The 24277-nt window shown below is 43.5% G+C and overlaps 1 protein-coding gene across 16 annotated transcripts in view; it reads right to left on the reverse strand.

Moving 5' to 3' along the window:
* Nucleotides 1-15293: 15293 nt before the first annotated feature.
* LMO7 (LIM domain 7) overlaps nt 15294-24277 on the reverse strand; it is a 203622-nt gene continuing 194638 nt past the window's right edge. For 14 of the 16 annotated variants that reach the window (XM_053306363.1, XM_053306366.1, XM_053306362.1 and 11 more), the window contains 4 exons: nt 23247-23552; nt 21591-21699; nt 20394-20496; nt 15294-16052 (listed from right to left, as the gene is read on the reverse strand). In XM_053306363.1, the coding sequence (XP_053162338.1) occupies nt 16030-16052; nt 20394-20496; nt 21591-21699; nt 23247-23552 (541 nt within the window). In that variant the 3' untranslated portion in view covers nt 15294-16029. The remainder of the gene's footprint in view (nt 16053-20393; nt 20497-21590; nt 21700-23246; nt 23553-24277) is intronic. The other 2 variants (XM_053306365.1, XM_053306375.1) reach the window with 1 other exon arrangement.

The raw sequence follows: 24277 nt of genomic DNA on the forward strand, positions 1-24277 counted from the left end.
GCAGCTGCTAAGCCAATGTTGCAGGATGCCAGGCTCAGGATTATGAATATTTAGAGCTAGCAATGTTAAAGCTCTCCTTTCTGGAGGAGCCTGCCCAACTACATGTCCTGCAGATCTTATTCAGCTTCAGTTCTTTTCACAAAGACTTTTTATTGTGCAAAAATAAAAGTTGTTACAAATCAAATAAAAGCGTTTCAGTGTACATGCCGTCATCTGTTTACAATCGAGCACAGAAAAAGATATCTTCTGTTCTTCAGCCATTAAATTCCTTAACCAGATAACACTCTGTTCCATGACTGGAGGAATGATAATGAGGGGAGAGGGGGGGAAATTACCTGGTTTTTCCTCACAGGTTAGTGAATCTTATAGCATCAGCCAATGCCTCTTAGATTGTGAAATGTGTGAACGGGGGAAGGAAATTGTGGAATTTTATATATTGGAAAGGTGCAATATATAAAATTCCACAATGTTTAAGTTGTACTTCATTTTATATTGGAGAATCTGGTAGACCGCTGAAAGATAGATATAGAGAACACGTAGCGGAAATGAGGCATTGTGCATAGAGAACAAAGCCCTGATCAATGCATATGAGAAAGCATGAAAGCAAAATAGTGCCTACTAAAATATCTATTTTGGGGATTGAAAGGAATTTACAAAAGAGGAAAATAAAGGCAGCATTATTTATAGAAAATCTGAGACCAGATGTCAATGCTCAAGAGGCATTGACTGATGCTATATGATTCATTAACCTATGAGGAAAACCAGGTGACTCCCCTCTCCCCCACTTCCCTCATTATCTCTCCACCAGTCACAGAACAAAGTGTTATCTGTAAGGATGTGCAAACTGGCTTGAGTTTGAATCAGTTCGAATTCAAACCAGTTCGCTTCAACAGTTCGACCAAACTGGGCATTTGGTTTGCAATGCTGGTCCGAGTTCAAACCAATCAAACCCGGTTAGGTTTGAGCTGGTTTGAACTGGCTCGAGCCGGTTCGAAGCCTCTAGGCTTCATTTTAGATCTTGTCTTCCATTTTGTGATACTTGTTTTGCTTGTTTGCATTGGCCGAGCTATTGCTTCAATGATCGGCCTGATAAGTCTGGCTCTGTGGTAGGCTGTGTACTGTGCCAGTGCTTGAGAGCTGGCCCCCTATTGGCAGCAGCAGGGAGGGCAAACATGGGGGCTCCCAAAGGAGGGAGTTTCAAATCCTATATACTGTAAAGCCAAGCCTCTGGCCTTGCAAATTACTCTGGTTGCAGTTGCTGCTTGGCTTTCTTCTGGCCTCTGCAGTGCTCTGTAGCTGTGCCGGTGAGTCTGCCTTGCAGAGCTGTGTTTTTTTGCTTTTCCCATGGTTCTCTGTGTTTTATCTCCTGAGTCTCCCCCCCCCCCATCTTCTGGGTCAGGGTGGCCCACCCAGGCCTTTGGGCCTGAGGCCTCTGGCCCATCCATTTATTATTTCTCCAACCCCAGTCCCCCACCACCTGTCCTGTATTGCTTTTGTTGCCTGATTCTCTCTCTCTCTCTCTCTCTCTCTCTCTCTCTCTCTCTCTCTCCCTTTACACCTTCTGTTCTGTGTGTTTTTTCTTCTGCATACAATTTTTCTATTCCCTGTCTCTCTCTCTCTCCCCTCACCTCTGGCCCATCCATTTATTCAACCCTAGCCTCCCACCCACCCACCAACACACCTGTCCTGTATTGCTTTTGGTGGCTGGCTGGCTGGCTGCTGCTGTGCCTGGGTTTAAGATCTGTGGGCTGAGTGAGAGCCTTCTCCTCCTTAGTTCATTGCTGCCAGTTCCCCCCCCCTCCATTTTATTCTTTCTGGGTTGTCTGGCGGGGGTGGTTTCCCTTGTTTTCTCTGGAGCAGGCGCTTTTCTTTGTTAATCCTTTTCTGCTGTGCTTACTAGCACACACCTGCTCCAGCACACCCTTTCCCCCTCTCCCGCTGCCCCTTCCCCATTCCCACAGTCTTACCTTACCATAGCCTTTTAATTTATTTTCTAAATGTTTGTTTTAAGTTGTTTGGGTGGGTGAGTAGCTGAAAAGCTTCTCATTCTGCCCTCCCCCTTGCCCCTGGCTGTGCCAGCCTCTGCTGCTACTGGTCTGGGATTCCTTCCCTTCTTTTTGTCCTTTGACCAGTGTGTGGGGCAGAAGATTCTGGATGAAGAGGGGTGAGTCCTTACTTTCTGTTGTCCCCCTTTCCCCCTAGTTGTTTTTAAATAGGGCCTCCTTTCACATTTGGGTGTGGGGAAGAATATTTTCTGGGTTTTTTCTTTGCAGGTTCTCTCTTTTTTTTTACAGGTCCCCCCCCCATTGTGTAGTAGTTTATTGATTGCTTTCTTTGTTTTTATTGAATTGCATTGTTGTGCATAGAGTGGGCGGGTGGGCTTGTGTTAAAAGGGGTTTTATTTAAATAGGGCTTTGGGGTTTTGTTTTGTTTTTTAAATTAAACCCAATAGGTTTTCTTTTTTTAAAATGTTGGTTCCAAGTTTTTTTTAAAGGTTCCCCCCACTCCATCTGTTCCCCCCCAAGAGGTTCCCACCACCCCATCAGGTTTTTTTTTTTTAAAAATTGTTCCCGCCACCCCATCAGGTTTTTAAAGAAAAGGTCCCCCCCCATTAGCTTTTTTTAAAAAAAGTTTTCCCCCAATTGGTTGTGGTTTTTTTTAAAGGTCTTCCACCTCCCCAAATTTGGCATATTTTTTTGAAAAAGGTTTTTGTCCCTCAGGTTTTTGACTTTCTTTTTAAAATCTCCCACCTCCAATCTTCTTCTTCTTCTTCTTCTTCTTCTTCTTCTTCTTACATTTTTCTAAATTTTTGATTAATCCGGAGACATGTCTGAGTGCCATGTTGCGAGCAGGGCTCACTGCAGGGTCGGAGGCAGAGGTTGGAGAGGTGCCCAAGATGCTGCTGGGGGCCAGGGTGGGGGGACGAGAAGATGCCAAGGGGTCCCTGTCATCCCCATTGGTGAATTCTTTGTCCCCAGTGAGGTGGTGGCTCTAGGAGGGAGGAAGAGCCTACTGCCACTGAACCAGTTGAAGTTCCTGAACCTGTGGTGGTGGATCCATCGGTTGGTGCACCACCAGTGTTACTGGAGCCTAGTGGTGCGGGAAGTTCTCCTGCAAGGGCTCCTTCTGTGGCAGGAGGCAGAGGGCAGGGAGGATGTGAGGGATGGCAATGCAGCCAGATTTTTCCTCCCTCTTGCGGCTGTTCCATTGCTTATTTCACTGCTCAGTGGGGGACCCCTTGATGATGTCCAGGTCATGGCAGAATTCAGTGCTGGTTCCTCCCAGTCTGGCTTTGAGGAGTAAAGGTCTGCTGCTGAGGTGAAGAGGCCTGCCCTTCCTCTGCCGGTGAAGCCGGGCACTTCTTCTTCTGTGCAAGGTGGAAGAGGGGTGGGTGATGGTGGTGGACGAGCACCGGCAGCAGCCCCCATAGGTCTGAGGTCACCCAAGAGACCTAAGATGGCACCCAGGGCATCTGAGGCCACCTTGAGCAGCAAGATTTGGAAGCACTGTGAGGTTCCTCAAGGTGCCCCAGCTGCGGCTCGCTGGGCCCACTGCCAGGCACAGGTAACTCGGGGCAAGGATCCCAAGCATCTGGAGATGAACTCCATGTGGCAGCACATGCAACGACATCACCCAGGTGTCCTTGACTCCACTGGCAGTGCTAGTGCACCTTGTGTGCCTGCAAGTAGTGCTGACAAGGGTGGTGTGCCAGCTCCAAAAAAGCAGGGCACACTGCCAGTCAAGCAGTGGACACAGTCATTGGGCACCAAGCGGTCTGGTCACATGGACCCACGTATCCTCATCCGCCCCATAGGGGAGATGATGGCCACTGACGACCGACCTTTCCAGGTGGCAAAGAACTCTGGTTTCCACCAGATTCTCCAGATTCTTGTGCCTGACTACACAAACCCCTCAAGGACCATGTTCAGCCATAACATGGTCCCCTCCCTGTACCGATGGTGCAGGGAGTTCATGTCAGCCATACTGTGGGCGGCACCGGCTGGCACCAGCATGCATTTCACCACTGATCTTTGGAAGAGCGTGAGTAGGATGTACGTTGCTTTCCTGGCCCTCACTGCCCACTGGTGGTGTCCAAAGAGAAAGGGGACCTCTGGTGGTGCCTCTGGCCCCAGCGCATCCCACACCACATTTTGGCACAGGTGGGTGGTCTTGCACATGGGGACATTAGATGTCAAGCACACCAAGGAGAAGGTGGCCTCCGTACTTGGCCACCAGATAGAGAAGTAGATAGGCGGGTTTCCACACCTCTCCCAGGGCTTCATTGTCACGGACAATGGCTCCAGTGTGAATGCCGCCGTAGAGTCAGTGATGGAGTGTGTCAGTATAGGGTGTATGGCACACATGTTCCACCTGGCTGTCAGGGATGCCCTGGGCTTTAGGGAGCTGAAGGCATTCAAGGAACAGGGCCACCCCTTGACAGGTGCTGTTGCTGCCACAGCCACACTGGTGGAAAAGTCCTGCAAGATTGCAGCCCATTACCACCAGGGTGAGAAGTCCAGGCGCTTGCTTCGTGAGAGGCAGTGTGCCCACAAGCTTCCAAATCACCTCATCCCAACAGTTGTAGACACCCGGTGAAATTCCACCTTCCTCTTGTTTCAGCGCCTGCTGGAGCAGGAGGCGGCCCTCAACAACCTGGCGAAGAACGGGTCCCTCAGCATATGCGATCTCTCCAATGCAAAGTGGAAGCTCCTGTCTGAGATGGTGTTGGCACTCGAGCCCTTCCTATTTGCCACGAAGAGCTTGTGTGCTGACACCATTCCTCTGAGCCAGGCCCTGCCCACAGCTTTCTGCCTAGAGAAGCTGATGGGTGAACTCCAGACTTCACTGACCATGCCAGAGGGTCGTGCTCTGGCTGGAAGGCTGAGGACCAGGGTTGTCGACAGGCTGGTTGGTCTGTTGGGTGACAAAGAGGAGTGCGTCCTTGCTTGTCTCTGTGACCTGATCGTCAAGGGCAATGTTGTGTATGCCAATGACTTCCCCAGGTTGAGGGACCGCCTGGTCCAGAGAATTAGGGAGGAGGAGCTCACCAGGACCCATAGAGACCAGGTGGGTGGTGATGGTGTGCCCACAGAGCATGTGTGGACTACACCCAGCAGCAGTAGTGTGGGCGGCCAGGTGTCAGCTCCTTCCCCTTTTTCTTCCCAGTCTGGTGGTGCAGCATCCCAGGCAGCGGTGCCAATGCAACAAGCAGTTCTTCCCGCTAAATCAGCCCAGTGGTTTAAGCGGGTGTGCCTTGGCACCTTGCCCAGTGTGTGGGACGCTAGTCCTACCAGGCCCACCAGTGCTGCACAATGTGTTGCTCAGTACTTGGAGGAGCCTGTGGAGAAAGACCCAGAGATGGACCTTGCACAGGGCAACCCACCGCCAAGTCTGGCCGGACCTGGCGGTGGTTGCTGCGCACCTCCTCTCCTGCTCGCCAACCAGCGTCCAGAGCAAGCTGGTGTTTTCACATGCTGGTGTCGTGGTAACACCCGCTTGGTCCCAGTTGGACCCTGGTGTGGTTCCTCAAGGTGAACCTCCCCCTGCTGGGCTACCCCAAGCTGGATGTTGAGCGGGCTAGTGCTTGGCCCATGGTTTACCCATGGTGTTGGTCACCTGCTGGGCAGCAGCCTCCACTCATCCCTCCCCTCCCCCCTTCAGCTGACAGCCATGCCAACCAAGTCGCAGTGTGCCCACTACTAGTGCTGTGACTTGGCAACTGATACACACACCCCACTACATAATCCAATGCTGAACAAGCCCCTGGTTCCACCTGACCACAGCATTCAGGGGGCCGTGGGCACACACACATATACTAGACACCAGCAGCAGTCTACATGTGTAAATATGTGAATTTTAAAACAGGTTGATTTTTTTAAAGGAATTTCAAAAAAGTTGATTTTTAAAAAGATGAATTTCTAAAAAGCTTGATTTTCAATTTGTAAATACGTTGATTTTTTTAATGCATTCTGCTGCTTGCAGGGAGGGCAGTGGGACTGCCCAAATGTATGTCTGTAAATATTCAGTGTGTGTAAATATGTACTTGGGTAGTTAGAAGTTGTGTGTGCATGTGTGTGAGAGTGTGTGCATGCATGGAGACTTCTGTTATGTGTGTGTGTCCATGTGGATGCTGTCAGGTTTTTTCTTTCCTTACTGTAGATAGTGTTTTTGTTCTCATCAGTGTAGATAGTTGTAAATATTACTGTATAGCTGCTGTATAGCTAACATAAGAACAGCCCTGCTGGATCAGGCCCAAGGCCCATCTAGTCCAGCATCCCGTTTCACACAGTGGCCCACCAGATGCCACTGGAAGCCACAGACAGGAGTTGAGGGCATGCCCTCTCTCCTGCCATTACTCCCCTGCAACTGGTACTCAGAGGCACCCTGCCTTGAGACTGGAGGTGGCCCACGGCCCTCCGACTAGTAGCCATTGATAGACCTCTTCTCCATGAAGTCATCCAAACCCCTCTTAAGGCCATCCAGGTTGTTGGCTGTCACCACATCCACAGGTGGATCACGCGTTGTGTGAAAAAGTACTTCCGTTTGTTGGTCCTAGACCTCCTGGCAATCAATTTCATTGAATGACCCCTGGTTCTAGTGTTGTGTGAGAGGGAAAAGAATCTCTCTCTCTCCACTTTCTCCACGCCATGCATGATTTTATAGACCTCTATCATGTCTCCCCGCAGTCGTCTTTTTTCTAAACTAAAAAGCCCCAGGTGTTGTAGTCTTGCCTCATAAGAAAGGTGCTCTAGGCCCCGATCATCTTGGTTGCCCTCTTCTGTACCTTCTCCAGTTCAACAATGTCTTTTTTAAGATGTGGTGACCAGAATTGTACGCAGTACTCCAAGTGTGGTCGCACCATAGTTTTGTATAAGGGCATTATAATGTTAGCCGTTTTATTTTCAATCCCCTTTCTAATGATCCCTAGCATGGAATTTGCCTTTTTCACAGCTGCCACACATTGAGTCGACACTTTCAACGAGCTGTCAACCACAACCCCAAGATCCCTCTCCTGGTCCGTCACTGACAGCTCGGATCCCATCAGCATATACTTGAAGTTGGGGTTTTTCGTCCCAATGTGCATCACTTTACACTTGCTAACATTGAACCGGATTTGCCATTTTGTCACCCACTCCCCCAGTTTGGAGAGATCTTTTTGGAGCTGCTCACAATCCGTTTTGGATTTCACTACCCAGAAAAGTTTGGTATCATCTGCAAATTTGGCCACATCGCTGCTTACCCCTGCTTCTAGATCATTTATGAATAAATTAAAAAGCACCGGTCCCAGTACAGATCCCTGGGGGACCCCACTTCTTACTTCCCTCCATTGTGAAAACTCTCCATTTATATCTACCCTCTGTTTCCTGTCTTTCAACCAGTTAGCAATCCACACATGTACTTGTCCCTTTATCCCATGACCGCTAAGTTTCCTCAGTAGTCTTTGATGAGGAACTTAGTCTACCTGGACTTCCAAAAAGCTTTTGACAATGTCAACTGGATCACCTTGATCCACACACTCGTTGACACTCTCAAAGAAGTCCAAAAGGTTGGTGAGGCAAGATTTACCTTTGTGGAAGCCATGCTGGCTCACTCCCTGCAGGGCCTGTTCTTCTAGGTGCTTTACAATTTTATCCTTGACGATGCTTTCCATCAATTTGCCTGGAACGGACGATAGGCTAACTGGCCTGTAATTTCCCGGATCGTCCCTGGATCCGTTTTTGAAAATTGGTGTTACATTTGCTACTCTCCAGTCCTCTGGTACAGAGCCCAATTTCAGGGATAAGTTAAATATTTTAGCAAGGAGGTCGGCAATTTCACGTTTGAGTTCTTTGAGGACTCTTGGATGGATGCCATCTGGCCCTGGTGATTTGTTAGCTTTCAGTCTTTCCAGACAGTTTAGAACATCATCCCTTGTCACTTCTGACTCAGCTCTCTAGCTTCCATCCCTAAAAAGCCTGGTTCCGGAACAGGTATACAGTATGCTCAGTTTCCTCTGCTGTGAAGACAGATGCAAAGAACTCATTCAGTTTCTCTGCAACCTCCATATCCTCAATAATCCCTTTCACTCCCTCATTGTCTAATGGCTCAACCGCCTCCCTGGCAGGTTTCCTGCTTCTGATGTACTTAAAGAAGTTTTTGTTATTCCCCTTGATACTTTTGGCTAAATGTTCCTCAAACTCTCTTTTTGCCTCCCTTATTGTCACCTTGCATTTCTTTTGCCAGGGTTTGTGTTCCTTTCTGTTCTCTTCATTTGGACAGGCCTTCCAATTTTGGAAGGAACTCTTCTTCCCTTTTATGGCTTTCTTGATGGTACCCGTTAGCCATGCTGGCATCCTCCTGGACTTAGTGGTACCTTTCCTCCTTTTGGGTATACAATCTAACTGGGCTTCTAGTATTGTGGTTTTGAGTAAACTCCATGCACTCTGGAGAGAAGTGACTCTCCTGATTTTCCCCCTCAGCTTTCTTTTCACCATACTCCTCACTTTGGAGTAGTTTCCTCTTCTGAAATTCAAAATGTCCGTGTTAGACATCCTTGGTGATTCTCTCCCTGCATGTATGCTGAATTTGATGGCACTGTGGTCACTGTTTCCTAAAGGGTCAATAACACTGACATGCACCAGCTCCTGGGTGTCACTCAGAATTAGATCCAGGGTCGCCTTCTCTCTGGTCGGTTCCATGACCAACTGTTCTAGGGCAAGTCATTTAGCGTATCTAGAAATTTGACCTCTTTGTCATGACTTGAATGTGAATTTACCCAGTCTATGTGTGGGTAGTTGAAGTCACCCATAATTACAGCCCTGCCTCTCCTTGACGCCTCCCTGATTTCCTCCTGCAACTCCCAGTCACTCTTGGCATTTTGATCCGGAGGGCGATAGCACGTCCCCAGTAGTACGTTCCCTTTCCGGCCTTGTATAGTCACGCACAGGGTTTCTGTGGAGGACTCCAGTCCACTTAGGTTTTCTAGCTTGTTAGATTCTATCCCTTCTTTAATATACAGTGCTACCCTCCTCCAAGGTGCCCCTCCCTGTCCTTTCTATAGAGTTTATACCCAGGGATAACAGTGTCCCACCGGTTCTCACTGTTCCACCATGTTTCTGTTATGCCCACTATGTCTATTTCTGCATTAGCAACCAAGCACTCCAGCTCACCCATCTTGGCTCGGAGGCTTCTGGCATTGGCATACAAGCACCTATACATTGAATCTCTCCCCTGATGTATGCTATTCTTTTGACTCTTTGACCTGCTAGCACAGGCTCCCGTCTGCCCTTTATGCGGTTCTGCTCCGTCCCCTTCTGTTTTATTTGAATTCTTTGCAGCCTCACACTTTAAAGGATGGCTTTTGCCAAATGGGATACTGCCCAGCTCCCATCGGCTGTTCCCCAGGCGTCATTTTAAAAGCTGCTCTGCAACCTTTTTGATTTTAAGCGCCAGCAGTCTGGTTCCATCTTGGTTCAAGTGCAGCCCGTCCCTTTTGTACAGGCCTTGCTTGCCCCAAAATGTGTCCCAGTGCCTAACAAATCTAAACCCCTCCTCCCGGCACCAACGTTTCATCCACGCATTGAAACTCCTCAGCTCTGCCTGTCTCACTGTACTTGCGCGTGGAACAGGTAGCATATCTGAGAATGCTACCTTGGGGGTCCTGGACTTCAAAATGCTACATATATACAATACACATTACACAAGTATATGATATATACAGATGGAAGTTGGAAGGCTACTCTGGGAAGAGCAGACACAGCTGAGAAGCTGAGAAGGTGAGCAAGCCTTTCTAAACAATAATAATCACAGAAGTGTCTGATTGCCTTGGGGTTTGGTGGGTGGTAGGCACCCCTGGGTGCCTACCACCCACCCCACTTTTGTGTCGCTAGGTGCTCTACATAGGGAATTGGCCAGTTCAAGTCCCCATTATACCCTATGTAGAACCTTTTAGAATCAGTTCTAATTCAAACCCAACCAAAGGGGGGTTTGCGCAAAACCAAAACTGAACCTGGCCACCCTGGTTTTAAGCCTCTTCTGAGGCTGAAGGTGGCCCAAAGCCACCAGACTAATAGCCATTGATAGACCTGTCTTCCATGAATTTGTCTAAGCCCCTTTTAAAGCCGCCCAAACTGGTGGCCTTCACCACATCCCATGGCAGTTTATTATTTACAGTCATTAACCAAATCATAACAAGAATACAACTCATAAACAATTTAACTTTCCTTCATAACAGTCAGGGAAGTGCACACTCTAAAGGCAATATAACAAAACTTTGCTACTGTATTAGGGACAGAGGAGACTCTATCTGAAAGTAAAAGCTTCACTAAAAGATCATCAGATTGGCCTGGCAATCTGGACAATATAGGAAAAATTAAACGATGTCTGAACTTCTGGTAAAATTTACAATGTAGTAAAATATGAGCTACTGTTTCAACTTTCCCGGAGTCACAATGACACAGTCGAGCCTCCAGGGGAAGATGATGAAATCTCCCAAACAATAAAGCAGATGGAAGAGCACTGAATCTAGCTTTCGAGAGACCCCAGCGAAACTTGCTAAACGTGATGTTGAACAGATCCGAAGCAGGAAAAAGACCAACCCTGGTCTTTATAACTTTATAAAACTAGGGCAAACAAGCCCAATCATTTTGAAAATGTCTTCTAATCTCTGACAAACTACTCTTTTAGCACTCACTAAATTCAGTTCTAATAACAGCTCAGGGGATAAACCCATAGAAAAAAGTTTGTTGATCACTGTTGAACACCAGGCTGGCTGTGGATCCACCAAGAGAAACATGAGAATAGGCCCAATCAGTCACAGATATATTTTTAGCCAATAATAAATAATTTGAAGCCAGGACCGTGTGTCTTCCCTTGGTAGGCTAGCCTCTGTGCGTATAACCACGTTGGCCGTATATCTCAGTGTGCCAAGAAGAGCTCTCAAAAAATCTGTCTGTATGCTCTCTAAAGCAGCAAAATTATTGTAGGAGCCTAACTGAATGCCATATATAAGTTGAGGTATTAGTTTAGCTGCATACAATTTTAAGGCTGCAGGAATAAAACCACCAGCTTGAGCATGATAAAATCTCTGAATTGCTAACATGCTACGTCTTGCTGTCTTGGAAACCATTTTAACATGCGCAGATTTTCCGCCATTTTGCTGAAAAACCACACTCAAATATTTAAATTGATTAACTTGATTAACCCATCCAAAAGCCAGGTAGATTTCTTGACTCTGCTGTTAAAAGACATACTTTTTGATTTAGAATAATAACTAGCTGCTCCTCCTTACAGTAAAGGGCAAGGAGATCCAAGGGGTGCTTGAGACGTACCCTGGTCTGAGAAAGGATGACCGCGTCATCCACATACATCAAAATTGGGAGCCTCTTGTCCTCAAGTTTCGGGGCGTGAATGTCAAAATTTTGCAAACGTTTGATTACATTGTTTACATAATAATTGAATAAAAATGGAGCAAAGATACAGCCTTGCCTCACTCCTTTCGAAGTAGGAATCGGGTTAGAAAGATTACCATCTGAGTCAAGCTGCACGCAAAGAGAAGTCTCATGCAATTTAATCCTCTATAATAAAAGCCTTGGTGTCCGTCCATGGACACCCAGGCGTGTGTCCGTGCCTCCCTCGGCCGTTCTGGGCATGCACGGAGCGCATGCCCAGAACTCGCCGAGGGAGACACAACCGTGGCGACCAGGTGGCCATGTTGGACAGCCAGAAGAGGCCGCCGTGAAGAAGCCGGGGAAGCCCCGCAAAGCCAGGAAAGAGGTGGCGGGGGAAACTGGCCGAGGCGGCGGCGGAGCCATGGCCAAGGCCTGGCCGCACTGCTGAAGCTGGGCGGGGGGGAAAGGCAGCGGGGGAAGCCAGCCAAGGCGGGGGAAGCCAGCCAAGGCCTGGTGGTGGCGCCAAAGACGGGCGGGGGGGGAACTTTGGGGCCCTTGCCCGGCCAGGGAGACCGGCTGCAGCATGGAGGCGTGCGACAGCGGCGGGAGGGGGAATGGTGGCGGGGGCCCGGAGCTCACAACTGCACTAGGGCCCGTTATTTAACGGGCCGAAAATCACTAGTTAGATATAAAAGCCTTTGATCAATAGATGAAGCAGCCAATTTAGCCCATAAAAGGCCTCTAGAAATTGTGTCAAAGGCAGTTTTGAAATCCACGAAGGCAGCGTACAAAGGTCTTTTGCCTAGCCTAGCATATTTGTCCACTAGATATTGCAGGACTAGGCAATGGTCTATTACTGACCTTTCAGATCTAAATCCGGCTTGCTCATCCTCCATTACACCTTCTTGCTCCATCCAGGAGCAAAGTTTTAAACACAGATGCTTAGCATACAACTTACTTATAATGCTGAGGAGATTTATAGGTCTGTAATTAGTTGGTTTGCCTCTACTGCCCCTCTTAAGAATTCCATAGGTTAATTATGCACTGTGTGAAAAAATACTTCCCCTTGTTGGTCCTGAATTTCCCGACCTTCAGTTTCATGGGGTGACCCCTGGTTCTAGTGTTGTGAGAGAGGAGGGAAAAAAATCCTAGGATGGATTTCCTAAATTAAATACTTTATTTAGAACTTGAACGCCATGTCTCCAGTCAATATTAATTAGGAGTGCTCTCCTTACCTGTGTACTTCTGCTGCAGCTGGGGTACACAAAGAAATCTCCAAGGTCTCTAACACCAACTACCAGTGGAAGGGCATTTGCTCCCTACCTTTTGGTTCGAAACACAGGCAAAGGGATACTCAAATATGCATGCTTCCCTCCTAATGAGCGCTGGCCACACATGGTTTAAGGTCCAAGCATCCAATATTATCCACTGAACCATATTGGCTTATGATGCTATCCTCTGCATTGTTTCACTCTAATAATTTTCCCACAGGCTTTTGGCTTGTGAATAATGTTAGCATGGCACATTACATTTTGCATACAGATTGTGGTGTAGCTAACATGAGGAATTCATTAGCTAAGACTGCTCCAACTTCTTCTCAGCCAACCACACCCCACGTGTTCCCCTTCAGCTAGTTGAACTGTCTCTAGACCTTGCTTGTGCAAGACTAAACATTCAATGTGGCCAGTAATGGCAGAGTTCTAGAATTCCAAAGCACCCTAGGCTCTTGGGGAGTGCCATGATCATTACAATTTTATTGTTTGCAAGGTCTTGGCTGTTATTTTTTATTTTGCAAACTTAACACCTTGCTTAAGATTGCTATGAAAACCCAAAGATTGTTATGAGCATAAGTTCAGGCCTGTAAGTTGCTTTCAGCTGCTACTTAACTGGCTAATTTCCTTACATTAGAACGTGCTAGTTACAGAGACATATTTTTAAAAAGTTATTTCTGAATTAGGTGCCCACTGGACAATCCAGGTTCTGTATAATTCCAAGTTGAGAGTAGTTTTAATCTCTTCAGACTCATTTTCTCCAGGGGTTGAGGTGTTCTTCCCAAGGTAAACCGATGATCTAGCATTTCACAGCTGCTCTCTTGGGACTAGTTCATATGTTCTGCAATCTTCAACATGGAGCAGCTCTTTGGAGAAATGATGAGCCAGACGACCATATTGACAAAGGGCTTCAAGGCCTTTGTCAAAAAAAGTCCCAAAAGTAGGAATGCATTTAACTTCTGATTTTAAGAGATGGTTTAGAGTCATTCCTGTGATTACAAACAGGCCTTTATCTCACCTCAATTGTAATTAAACACTGCCATCTTGTGTCTAAAAATATATTCATTTTATAAACTGATCTAATTCCTTTACCCTGTTTTTGTATTCCGCACATGAAGTGGACACCACATTGAGATATGAAAAAAACATTGATACCTGCTGTCTGAAACCATAGGGGTATTTGTAGGACCTTTCCCATGGGGGAAAGGGTAGTTTGGGAAATTTGGAAAGTGGTACAGAGAAAAAGACCCCCAACACCATTTGGGCTTTCCCTAGAGCTAAATGACTTGCCTAACAAGCATGAGGTTGCCAGTTCGAATCCCCGCTGGTACCTATATTGGGCAGCAGCAATATAGGAAGATGCTGAAAGGCATCATCTCATACTGCGTGTGAGGAGGCAATGGTAAACCCCTCCTGTATTCTACCAAAGACAACCACAAGACTCTGTGGTCACCAGGAGTCAACACTGACTCAAAGGCACACTTTACCTTTACTAATCTTTTACAAAATCCATGGGATATTCTGGTCATGCATCTCCTTTATTATATGTTGTTGCATATACTCAGTGTTCCCAGATTTGCATAGCCAAATACAGATACCAAAGTCAAAAGTGACACAATCAATCTATCAGATAGGGCACCAAAAGACTCCCACTTCCATCTTTAGGGATTCTGAAGGATATGTAACTCACAAGGGAACAGTTCAAATGAACAGTGGCTGCTACATGTGATAATGTAGGTGTTGAAGCAAGAATGTACCCACCCCGACATCACTAAAGCATGTGCTAACATGGTCTCACCACATCCTTTAATTGCGTGTGAGGGGTGTTCATCAGAATCACCCTTCTTTTGCAGAGGGTATAGGTGGGGATTCTGATCAATACCCCTCACATGCAATTAAAGGACATGGTGAGATCTTGTTGGCACATCCTTAGCAACATCGGGGTGGGTGCATTCTTGCTGCAGCCCTGACATTGTGTTTAGCGGCCACTGTTTGCTTGAACTGATCCAAGTTTAATGGAAGGAACATTTGGGTTGGCGAGGGAAACAAAAGGGACATACAAACATGAAAATGTTGTTCTTAGCAATTTCCAAAAATTCTCCACAGCATTGCGGGAGCAACAGACTTTTCTGACAGCAGTACTACATGAACAAGTCAATGTGGAAAGATTATTTGAAACTAGAAAGCTTGAAAACCATTTACCTATGGAGTGTATACAAGGAAAGTATGCTTAATCCAAGTTGTTCCCTTTTACTCTGAACTCTCTAAGTACCAAAATATCCTGCAAAACAAATTTTGCTCCATAGTTTGCACAATACACTTCCTACCACAATATATTTAAATACGATTGTAATACCCATATTCATTTAAGATTGTAACCTAATAATCTAACCTATCAATCAATTAAAATTCTGCATTATATGATTTAAAAAAAGAATATAATCCAGAGATTCCAGGCTGAGTAACTGGGTTTAATAGTTCCATACCTTTCTTAAACATAAAGGAACCAAAATAAAGTCTGACTAAGAATACAGAGGCAGTGGTGATTTTAGCCACGAAATAGTTTAACAGAATGAAATCATATTAGTTCAGTGACATCTTCCTAAAAGCCTTCTTCCCTAAAGGAAGAATATTAAGAAATGCAGGACATCAGTTTAAGTGCGGCATCAGCAACTTTATTTACAAATACAAAATAAGATAACAGAAGGAAAAATTCTTCAGTCTTAATAACTTTTGGTGCAACAGCAGCTACGTGTTTTAAACATGAAAAGAAAATACCTCACAAAAGTTTTCCTGATTGGATTTAACTATTCAAGCACAATGAAATACTGAATCTCAAGCAAACAGACTGAAGTTTATATTTTAGTTGTAAAGGGATATTACTTAAACTTAGAAACTGAAATATAGACAGCAACCACCTCTGTCTGCCTTTAAATGCAATTTCATAATATTCTGCTCAACTCTATAGCATATACATAAAAATAGAAATTGCAGTTACAAATATTATTTAAGTAATGCTCATTTAGAAGCTTTAAACACAAAATAGCCTCTTTATATATAACTGGGAAATTAAAGCTATTTGATCATCAGCTTCCAACAGTTTCAGTTACCCATTAAGTGTTTTCCTCCCTTGTGTGCATGAAGATGGAATTATACATTTAACTTTTAAAGTGTTTGTTGTTTAATCCAGAAGAGTTTCTTATACTGATTTATCATAAATAAACTAGACACAAGTTTAATGAAGGATACACTGAATTTTTCTATATAATCTACATGCACAATTAAAAAACAAAAAACCCACAAACACGCACACATTATGTATTTATAGATCTACAGCAGCAGTTTCCTCCTCTATCTGTAGCAGTGGTTTCATGTTCAGGCTTGTATGATCACATAATGGTTGACTGTCCAGCTATTGAGAAAGAGAGGAATATTTTAATTACATTAAGCGTGCAGAGAGCTGGGAAGGTCTACATTTAGGTCTACTACATTTAAAAAAAAGTAAATTTTTTTTGCACTCTACTTTTTAATGCTAATTTCCAAAGGGGTGGGGTGGGTTTGTCTGTCTGCCAATCACTCATATGTGTGCATTCGTTGTTTGGCAGAGTCTAAGACCTTCGCTTTACACATTTCAGATATCAATTCTCTACCTCTTACAATGGACTTTTATTTATGTGAAACAACCTAAATAAAATTTATTATGTGAAACAACAAGAATAGTTGGGTTGCCTAAACTATACTTCTCAAATCCAATTCTTCAAAAAGGTTGCCCTGAAAGGGCCTCAAAATCTTAAGGAAAGCGAGGTGAAGGAGGAGGAATGAACAAATTGAGTCACCAGGTCACTAAATGTAAGGGTCCCCCGTCTCCAAATGAAGCTTAGATCTTCAGTTGTCTAAAATGTCTTTGTAATGTGAATGTAAAACCTAATTAGGATGCTTACCTGTCCTACCAATGACTCTCTTCCATATTAACAACCAAGTTCACATAAACAACATGCGAGAGGCTAGAGAAAAGCATTCGGTAGTGTCCATTCAAAGCAACATTTGCAAAATTAAGGTATTTTAGATAGAAGACACTAGTAACAGCTGTTCTGGCAATAATTACCCTTGGTCATGTCATGACTGGATTACTGCGATGTACTTTGAGTGGGGCTAACTTTGCAGAATATTAGGAAACTGCAGCTAGTGCTAAATGTGGCAGCCAGGTTTTTGTACAGAACTCCCAGTTTGGACCATATGCCATCCATTTTGAAAGAGCTGTTCATTTGGCTGTTGATTTGTTTTGGGGTCCAATTTAAGGATCTGGTCACAACCTTGAAAGCCCATAACCTTTAAAGTCCAAGTTACCCCTGCTAACTTGGCAAAGAGGCACCTTTTAACGTGGTGATTCTCTTTATTTAGCGGGGGGGGGGGGGAGCAACTGGCCCTATCCACCTCCAGCACAGTACCTTCATGACTGTTGCTGGTGTCTATCTTTTGTGTCTTTTTAGATTGTGAGCTCTTTGGCGGCAGGGGTCCATCTCATTTATCTATTGTTTCTCTGTAAACCGCCCTGAGACATTTTTGGAAGGGAGATATAGAAACCAAACAAATATAAATAAATAAATAAATAAATAATGACTTTAGTCCTGGATATTCGAAGGACCACCTGGCTCCTGAATGTTCCTGCCCACCTGTCAAGAGTATCAGAGGGGGTTTGCTCTGTGTGCCAATGTTCAGAGGTGCTTGACCATTGTGTACATGAGGCAGGGCTGCTGGTTTTTGGTAGTGGTGCTAATTCTGTGGGTGTTACTGATTGTGTGTAAATTTTTATTGATTTTATGGCTGTTTAATGGAGCTGCTGTGAAGCACCTTTGTAGCAATCGGCCCTCCCTTATCCTAAAGAGTGAACCGGAAGTGAACCCTGTCCTGACTGCCAGGCTAGGGAACAGCCACTCAGCACGGTGGGCGGGACCTAGAGGGCCTTGTGGCAGAAAAAGAAGTGTGTCTTTGTTCTCGGAAGGAGCTAGGAGGGGGATGAAAGAGGATGGGTGAAAGGCTTAGTGGGGAGCTTTTGCTGCATCATGGTCAAAAGCTAGCCTGAAGAATTATCTAATGGAATCTCTCCTGGAGTTTGGGTTGAGTTTCAAGGGGGAAGGAAGCCAGGGCTTCTGAAGGGTTTAGCAAGGGAACAGTTTGTTAGTTAGCTCACGTTAGATTACTTTATTTTTGTGCTATGCAAATGTTTACAAATGGTTTATTGTGTTTTTATTTGTAACATAACAAACTGAGCCTCTGCCCTTTCTTTACAACTAGGACATTGCAAAAGTCTCTGTAGACTCCCAAAGGTGCTTTTTTGTACTTTCTTACTTTTATGTTTTATGCAACTGGGTAACCAACATTTTTAAAGTGTGCCACCTCAATATCATCTGAGGGTGCTCTTTGAAGTATTCTTGCAAATACTGAGTGTTTCTGTTACCTGTAACTAAAAGCTGAGAGAGCCTCAGACTGAAGCAGTCTGTAGTATTTTGAATAGTTTTTTCTCTTTTTGTTCTTTGCATTTTACCTGCCTCTGAGTGGATTTTTAACTTGGGAAAAGGGATTTTACTCTGGTGCAAACACGTCTCAAGTTTGATTGCTCAGCAACTCACTCTACAAAGTGTGCTCATCATGTGTAGGCTGCATGTTAAAGGGTTTTTGGACTTGTCCCTTGGAAAAGGGAAGGAGGGTCTCCCTGGACATTCATCCAAATCCGGGGGGGGGAGGGGAACAAACCCTGTAATAATTAGTGTGTGGTGACAGCAAATCATCTACTAAGGAAGCAGTTTAAGTTTTAAAAAGGAACTGCCTTTGTTGAGCAAACATGGAGAGAATGATTCAGGATTTTTCTTTCTCCCACGTGGGCTTCCTCTGAGACAAAGCCTGGGCTTAAATCCACTACAACCTTAGATAAATTTGTTATAAAAGGCAATATACAAATTTAATGATAAATAAATAGTTGGCATGGCTTAGAAGGGTTCCCAGGTAATTTGGCTGAATCAACTGTGGTTCATCAGCGATCACACAATAAAAGCAGTAAATAATAAGTAAAACAAGATAGCAACATTACCCAGTTTTAAATACCTAGAAAAACAGAAGCAACTATTCATTCAGTACCCAAATTCTAATCATGAGACAGTCTAGCAAACCATTCTGTGCAGCTCACTTCGAAGCTGTGGCTCAAAGTCAGACTGGTCAGCCATCTAGTATGTTCTATTTAGGAGCAGTAGTTCCCCAACATCTCAAGCAGAGGCTTTTCCTATCCCTGCCATTTTTTTAACTGGAAGTTCAGGAATTAAACCCGAGAACAAGTGCTTATTGACACTCATTCGTGCTTTACACACTTTATATACTCTCATCCTAACTTACACCACTTCCTCTCCCAGTCTGGGAAACTTCCTTTACGATTAGCTACCTACCTACCTAATAAAAGAGTCGATCAGCAAGTTACCCACGCCCTAGTCATGTCACGGCTAGATTACTGTAATGCACTCATTACAGTACTGTAATGCACCATGTGGAGCTGCCTTTGAAGAATATTCAGAAACTGCAGCTAGTGCAAAATGCAGCAGCTAAGATTTTATCTGGAGCTGCCTGTTGGGGTCATATTACACCCATTCTGAAAGAGCTGCACTGGCTACCAATTTGTTTCTGGGTCCAATTCAAGGAGCTAGTTTTGATCTTTAAATCTGTGAATGGTTTGGGCCCTGGATATCTGAAGGACTTCCTGCTCCCAAGAGTTTCTGCCCGCTTGACAAGACCATCCATGTGCTGATGGTGAGAGAGCCTCGGCTGTCAAGCAAGCGGGACAGGGCCTTCTCAGTCACTGCCCCCAGGTTTTGGAATGCTCTCCTGGTGAGCATCCGCTCCTCAGCCTGAATCACAGGTTTTTTTTAGAAAACAAGTTAAAACATGGTTCTTCACCCAGGCTTTTATATGACAGTACACTCAGGCACCTAATGGCGCAACAGGGAAGTAACTTGCCTAGGGAGCAAGAGGTTGCTGGTTTGAATCCCAGACTATGGGAAACACCTATATAGGGCAGCAGTGATACAGGAAGGCGCTGCCAGGCATCATCTCATACTGCGCGGGAGGAGGCAATGGTAAACCCCTCCTGTATTCTACCAAAGATAACCACATGGCTTTGTGGTTGCCAGGAGTCAACACTGACTCGACGGCACAACTTTACACTTCTTACTGCTGCTGCTTTGTGTTTTGTGTTACTGCTTTAGATAGGTTTAAAAACTTTTAAATAGATATATATTTTCAAAAATATTTGTACTTTTAATTTGTATTTTAATTGTGCATTGTTTTAATTACTGTATATTAAAATAAAGAAATAAAATAAATACATAAATTCATAATAAAAAGAAATGTATACATAAGTTTATCCCATTGGTTTCATAAAGATGAATACCCTTGAGAAGTCTGCTTAGGATCCCAGCCAACAATGAAAACTTAATTTTACAGCTCTTCAGATAATGTTTACCTCTAGCTGTGACTACCAGAAGGAAGGAAGAATCCTTTTCTCCAAAGATGGAAAAGTTCCTTCATATAACTGAATAGAATTTGCAATTTTGGTCATACAGTAACAACTGCAATTATCAAACCTTATACAAGCATTCAGAAATGGAAGACAAACAAAGCCCCCTCCTCCCTCCAATTTCTAATACTTGGCAATCTGCATTTTAGCATGAAGGGTGATACTTTTTAAATTGATGAAAAGACTTCTTACTTTTAAATCTGAGATAGCAGTCATTGCAGAAGAGTTCATTGTTTCGAATACGGACTTCAGTTCCGGCTTGAGAGCCCCCAAGGTCGCACTCACAAGCAACACACTGCAAGAAAACCAACAATTAGCAAGTACACAACTGGCAATGGTTATCACAGAAGGTGAAGTTTGAATCTTTTGCCCTCTTGAGCAAGAGCAGGTGTTAGTATGTTAATGTGTGGCTATCTAGGAAAGATTATAATGCTGTAACAAGCAATTTAATGATCTAAACAGAAAAGATCAATGATCCAGAGATTAGATAATCAGGTCTTTGCTCTCTCTGAAACAAAAGTGATAATATGGCACGAGAGTCAAAAGCAGCAGTAGTTTTGGCACCAAGCAATTTTGATAGGTCACATGCAGATTCCTTACAGCGATACCTGCTTTCAGTTCTGTTACCCTTCCCAGACTTCCTGTGTTTTCAAGTTTTATCCAGCCATATATTGACAGTTATATTGGCATTGCTGAAGTTTTTTGGGTGTTTTTTTTAAGTATTACTAAAATATACTTTGCTATTCAGGCACACAAAAAACACACAGTGATGCACTGCCCCGCACTTTAAAGAGTCTCATTAAAACTAAAGTAAATGTTCTGAAATTTCTTTGAAATTTTTAAAGTTTTCATTAACATCAGTAACTGTGAGTGTTCTCCAGATTAAACTATATATTTATGAAACTGTTCAGGAATTGTTAGAATGGCATATATATAGTGTCCCACCACATAGCATCTGAATCCCTCCTTCCACCCTAGCTAGGTGGCTTATAACATATAAAATCAATACAATTACATCAATAAAAGCCACATCTTCAAGTAATTATTGATTACATGATTTCAAAATAATGCCAAGACTGATTGATTAATCCAGAGCTCGATCATTTAAACATCTTCACGAGCGAGTGAGAAGACTGTTAACTGAGCAAAGAACCACAGTTTAAAGGGGTGAATATTTTATATTAAGCAGGGGGAGAGCAACTGTCCCTATCCAATTTGATAACTTTTTGTTGAATAGTAGCATGTAAATATTTTTAATAATGATTGCTGCATTTATTTATGCCTGAAGCACATGGCTGGATTTGCAGAGTCCATAATTAGATGTCTAGGTTGCCACGAGAGCTGCAATTTAAAGCTTCTGCACCTCCTGGCGTTTCGCCCAGCTCTCACCTTAAAACAATGTAAATGATAACAAAGACCAAGTGATTCGATGATCATGGCTGCTCCTTTGCCCAGAACGTTTCTACAGTATGAACATACTCGTTTTCCACTGACCGACCTAGATACAGAACAAGAACAAGGCTGAGAAACAGATCTACAAGAAAACTAGAGAAGACCACTGAAAAGAAAGTAATATGACAGAATAAGTAATGACCCCAAACCAGGGCTGCTGGAAGGAATCTGAAAGTCACTATCCAAGAATGAAAATTGACTGGGGGGGTGGGAACACGACATAGCATTTCAAGGATTAAATGAATACTTTTAGCTAATTCTTGTGCAATATAACCCTAAAGTAAATCTTTAACAGTCCAAAACAATACTAAATTAAGAAACAGCGACATATGGTTCCGGCTCCTGTCTTGTTTATCATCTGTGGGAAATGATTAAGAATGGTTTTCAGAAAGTGGTCCCATCCAAGCTCTAATATCTGTATCTTTTTAGACAACATGACACTAGGCTGGGATACCCAACAGAACCTTCCCGCCACCGCCCCAAAGATATGCCGTATGAAATGTTTTTGTAAACACTGCAGCCTGGATCGGACATCATACTAATGATCACCGATAGTTTGGCAACTGAAATGCTCTGCCAGGTGTTAATCCCATGCTCTTCCCTATGCCAATCACCCCTCCCTTTTCTGGTTAGTGACCACCATGGTTTATCATGACATCTGAACTGCTGTAACCATAGTTACAACCAACCATAAATTGCTTTCAACCCAAAGACACTGAAACCAAGATTTAAAAAATAGTGAGAAGACTATTTTAGGAACATGTTTATGTTCTACAAAATAGATAATTTACACAAAAAGCCTCATATCTATTGATCAAAGTGTTCAGTTCTGACACAAAGAAGAGTGAACATACTATAATGTTCTGCTTGTATTTTACTGGTTGTATCAATGTCTACAGTTACACACTATAAGGAATTTTGTCCCTTTGGTCACACAAAGAAGTATTAAAGCAGCATAAAAAGTTCCTGTTAACATAATGTCATAATTCAGTGTATTGTTAATTTCAGATTTAGGCATAATGCATCAATATTTCTCCTAATTATAGTAATGCTCTACTCTTACTAGTAGCAGCAACTGATACTATTATTATTAGCAACTTTTTGAGCTTGATGATGACAAGACAGACCACATAAACATAAAAAATGCTGGTGCTAAAATTTGATTGAATTTAAATCAGAAATTTAAAAGACAATAAAGACAGTGGAGAGAAGAGAGAAAACTAGCTTTTGTAGCCATTAATTTAAAGAGTGCTTTCTGGATAAATGCATGATCATCCAAACTCAGGGGAAACTTTGTTAAAAGCTCAAATTCTACAGCATCTCTCAGCCACACAGACAAGGCAATTTTTAAATTAGTTTTTCAGCAATATGGCTTGATTTTACTTTTTTAAGGTGTACAGATGAAGGCACAAATTAAGAGTTTTAAATAACTTAAAACGAGGGAGACAGTGCAGATATACTGTAGCTGATTTGGGAGTGTTTTCCTGAAACAACTATGTAGTACAACATAAAGAATCCTGTAGTATTATGTGTAATTCATTGTTTTTGTGGTTTGTAGCTTTAAAAAAAACATTCAGGAGATTAACAATATACCTGCCGCGTTGTTGGATTCCCGACTGGGAAGGAGATGATGGTGGCTGACCACAGGGAGATGGAGATGGTGCAGATGGCAGAGTGTGAGGAAAGGATGACGTTTTCATAGAACTGACTGAAGGAGATGGTAGGCTGGAAGAAGGAGTGCTCCTGTAGGCACGATTTGAGGTGGACACCACTGGAGGCACGCGGTGTCTAGAATCTTGACTAGATGATAAAGATGTAGACGATGCAGACTGGTTCATCCAAGAATTATGCTTCCAAGAATTTGTTCTTGAAGAATCAAGATTATCTAAACTCTCACCTCTAGTGAGAAGAAATATTACAAATGAATATAGCTTGCCATTATAGACTTCGACATAATGGCATTATCTTATCTTACTTTGAAAAAAGCAGTAAAACTGAAGACTGATAATGAGCAGGGCTTGAATGGGTATAAATAACTCTGAAAATGTCATGTTTTCTATACACAGGCAAAAAAGAGCATTTTAACATTGGAGGTGATACAAAGAAGTGCACAACTAGCTTTGTGCACTCGAGGGATATTTGGGATAGAGTTCCTTGAACATTTTTGCAATTTAAATAAAATATTATAATAATAAATTAATAATGATGATGTTAATGTGGCTACAGAAGGCCACACTACTCAGGACAGCACAAATACTACAACGCTATCTTTGATTTTTCTTTGGTTATCCTAGACCCTTGGAAAGGGCCCGATAATTAAAGTACCAAATCCAGTCAATAACATCTGGTAGACTGTCTGTAGATAGCATAAAATAATAATAATAATAATAATAATAATAATAATAATAATAATGATGATGATGATAATAATAATAATACAAGGCATCCCATAGAACTGAAGTCCTTGAAAAAACAGTTCCATTCCAGGTTGCACAAGCAACTTGAGTTCAATTTATTTCAATGGGCCTTAAGTGCAATTACATTTCTGTGGATCAAGATCATGGCATGAACAAAATCCTAAAAACAACCTATAGGATTATGCTCTGCCCAGTCTTTACATTATT

This window comes from Hemicordylus capensis, chromosome 3 (genome assembly GCF_027244095.1).
Source record: "Hemicordylus capensis ecotype Gifberg chromosome 3, rHemCap1.1.pri, whole genome shotgun sequence".
In the NCBI taxonomy this organism is placed as follows: domain Eukaryota; kingdom Metazoa; phylum Chordata; class Lepidosauria; order Squamata; family Cordylidae; genus Hemicordylus; species Hemicordylus capensis.